This window comes from Corvus brachyrhynchos, unplaced genomic scaffold (assembly GCF_000691975.1).
Source record: "Corvus brachyrhynchos isolate BGI_N302 unplaced genomic scaffold, ASM69197v1 scaffold305, whole genome shotgun sequence".
NCBI classification, from domain to species: Eukaryota; Metazoa; Chordata; class Aves; order Passeriformes; family Corvidae; genus Corvus; species Corvus brachyrhynchos.
In genome coordinates this window covers 1,135,128-1,137,721 of record NW_008239284.1, presented here as the reverse complement: position 1 = coordinate 1,137,721, position 2,594 = coordinate 1,135,128, and the positions used below count along the sequence as shown (strand labels likewise).

Below are 2,594 nucleotides of genomic sequence, written 5' to 3'. Positions count from 1 at the left end.
GGTCGGGCTGGAGATCAGGTAAGGGTTCTTCCCCAGCAGGTGCTGGGCACTGCCCAGGCTCCCCAGGGAATGGGCACGCCCCCGAGGCTGCCAGAGCTCCAGGAGCGTTTGGACAGCGCTGCCAGGGATGCCCAGGGTGGGGCTGTTGGGGGGTCTGTGCAGGGCCAGAGGTTGGACTGGATGATCCTGGTGGGTCCCTTCCAGCTCAGGATATTTTGTGATTCCATGGCATTTAACTCTGCCCAAGCTCACACTGATGGATTTCACACTTTCAGTCCCGTGGAGCACACCTGGATACCCATCTGGAGGGGGTCCTGGATGCACCTTCTCAGTCCTCCCCAAGGACACAACATCCCCATTACCATCACCCCATTAGGCCCTGCCCTTTTGCTTTACGTTTGCTGCACATGGGAGGGTCAGAGCTCTCTGAGCAATCCCAGACCCCTGCAATTCCCCAGCTGCCACCTGCCTGGCCTCGAGAGACGGGCACAGGGTGTTCTCAGGCCAGGTGTTCTCCGGCAGAGCAGCCCCAGCCCAGGCAGGTGAGCACAGCAGCACCTGTGTGCACACACAAAGGAGGAAGTTTAAAAGCTCTGGGATCAGGAATTTAAAGGAATAGTTTGATGAATATTGGTAGAAAGACCAACATAAGCAAAGCATCTCCTGCTCCATGCTCTTCCTCCCAGTCCACATTGTCTCCCCAGTTAATCTGGTACCTGGCATTTTAGGGATGTGGCCCACTGTGCATCAGGCCAAAACACTCATTTAAAGGATTTTTGCACTATTTCCTGACCCAATCCTCTGCACAGCATAAAAAAATACCACCAGAGACACACACCCCAAACTCCAGCCTTGTGGTCACCAAGGAAAGGGAACACAACCTGGGATTCCCAATTCAGACACCTGCTCCTCTGGGATGCTCTCACTCCCTTTATCATCCTTTATCCCTTATGTTTTCCTGATGTTAAGCTCAGAAACTGTGGTTTCCAAGCAGGAGGGGCCTTCTCCAAGCACAGGACACACACACAGACACACACTTGCCTTTCAGTCTGTGGCCTGGCCCTGGGAACTTTTGGGTACTTAACAGGGTTGTAAAATGGATTAGGAGTGAAAGAAAGATTCCTCCAAAAGGTGCAATGCTTGTGTGACTGCTCTGTTCAGAAGGGGAGCAGAAATGATGCTGTCAACAACTCTGCCGAGGTCTCTGTTCAAAAACCACCTTAACATGCGACAACATCAATTAAAATTGTCACCTGTTTCAGATTCAGCTTCAATCCCAATTCAGGAAGCAACTCCTAAACAGAGAAAAAGCTCGTTAAATTGGTGAGAAAATTCTCTTCTTCCTTTCAGAGACCAATTCATGTGTGCAGGAAAAGGCTACCAAGGTCCCCTGGCAGCTATTGGATTACAGAAAACAATTTTTTGGCCCCAGTGGGTTTCTGCAGGAACCAGGGGGAACAAATGTTCACACTTTGCAGGCAGCAAAATACCTTCCTCCCCTCCTCCTCCCGGGCAGAACAGTTCTGCAAGAACAGTTTCACCAAGAAAACAACAATGCTCTAAAAAATACTAGCCAAGCAAACTTCCTCTGTAATATCAGCTTCTGGGTGATTTCCACAATTTATTTCCTGGGATACAGCACCTGATTTCATGGTAGTTTTGAAGGGGAAAGGTGTGAAGGTTGGTGCAGGAAAAGCTCCTGAGCTGCTGGGCTGAGGAGCCTCCTCTAAGCAGTTCAACAAAGAAATAATCGGGATAGAAAAATGACAACTACCAAGGACTCTGCTGCTCCAAAGAAAATAGCATGTAAATTCCAGAGACAATGGGGGAAAATGAGGTAGTAATTATCAGGAAGGCTGAACACAACAGATGTTTCATTGTCTTGCAGAACTGAGATCAAATCTTGGGTTCCCATTCAGCTGCAGAGGCTTGAGCTGAGAACATATGAACAACCTCTTCTCACCACCCTTCCTGGGAATGTTGCTTCTCTCCCTATTTTAAGCCCAAGGCAAATGGCCAGAGGAGCTCAGGACAGGCTGTGTACCTTCTAGAGCAGCCCAACAATTGCAGGCTTTGGGTTTCTGAAGCTGCTTTTGTCCTGTGAGCAAATTAGGATCAGCAGCACCATCCCAGCGAGCCACGTCCCAGCACTCCCAGAGCTCCTGAACACCACACGGCACTTCCCAGACACAAACCTTGAAGCCCAAGGGGCTGAATATAAATATTCTTCTGATGTATCATAAAATATGAATGAGGAAAACACTCCCTCCTAATCTAGCAGTCGCCTTTTAGGCGGGAATTGCCTCTTTCAATTGCTCAGCCCCATGGGATCTGTGTGTGTTAAATTCCACAAGGGTCTGGGAGTTTGCCCGGCCTAATTCCAGTGCACAACTGGGGGCTGGAGGCAGTTTGGGCTGCAAAGCCTTCCTTGGGTGAGAGATATCCTCACGGGAGATTTATGGCAGCTGGGCTTCCCTGTGCAAGCCAGGACGCACAGCCGGGGTGAGAGCAGAGAATTCAAATACGGCCAGGGGAAGGCAGAGGGGAAATGAGTGGCTGGGGAGGGCTGGGCGGGAAACCTCGGAGGGGAGGGG

General features: G+C 50.4%; 1 protein-coding gene across 16 annotated transcripts in view; it reads right to left on the bottom strand.

Moving 5' to 3' along the window:
* EHMT1 (euchromatic histone lysine methyltransferase 1) overlaps window positions 1-2,594 on the bottom strand; it is a 110,831-nt gene that overhangs the window by 47,408 nt on the left and 60,829 nt on the right. For 12 of the 16 annotated variants that reach the window (XM_017740305.1, XM_017740302.1, XM_017740295.1 and 9 more), the window contains exon 4: window positions 1,254-1,295. The exons of the other annotated variants lie outside the window; for them this stretch is intronic. In XM_017740305.1, coding sequence (XP_017595794.1) covers window positions 1,254-1,295 — 42 coding nt within the window. The remainder of the gene's footprint in view (window positions 1-1,253; window positions 1,296-2,594) is intronic. 16 annotated transcript variants of the gene reach the window in all.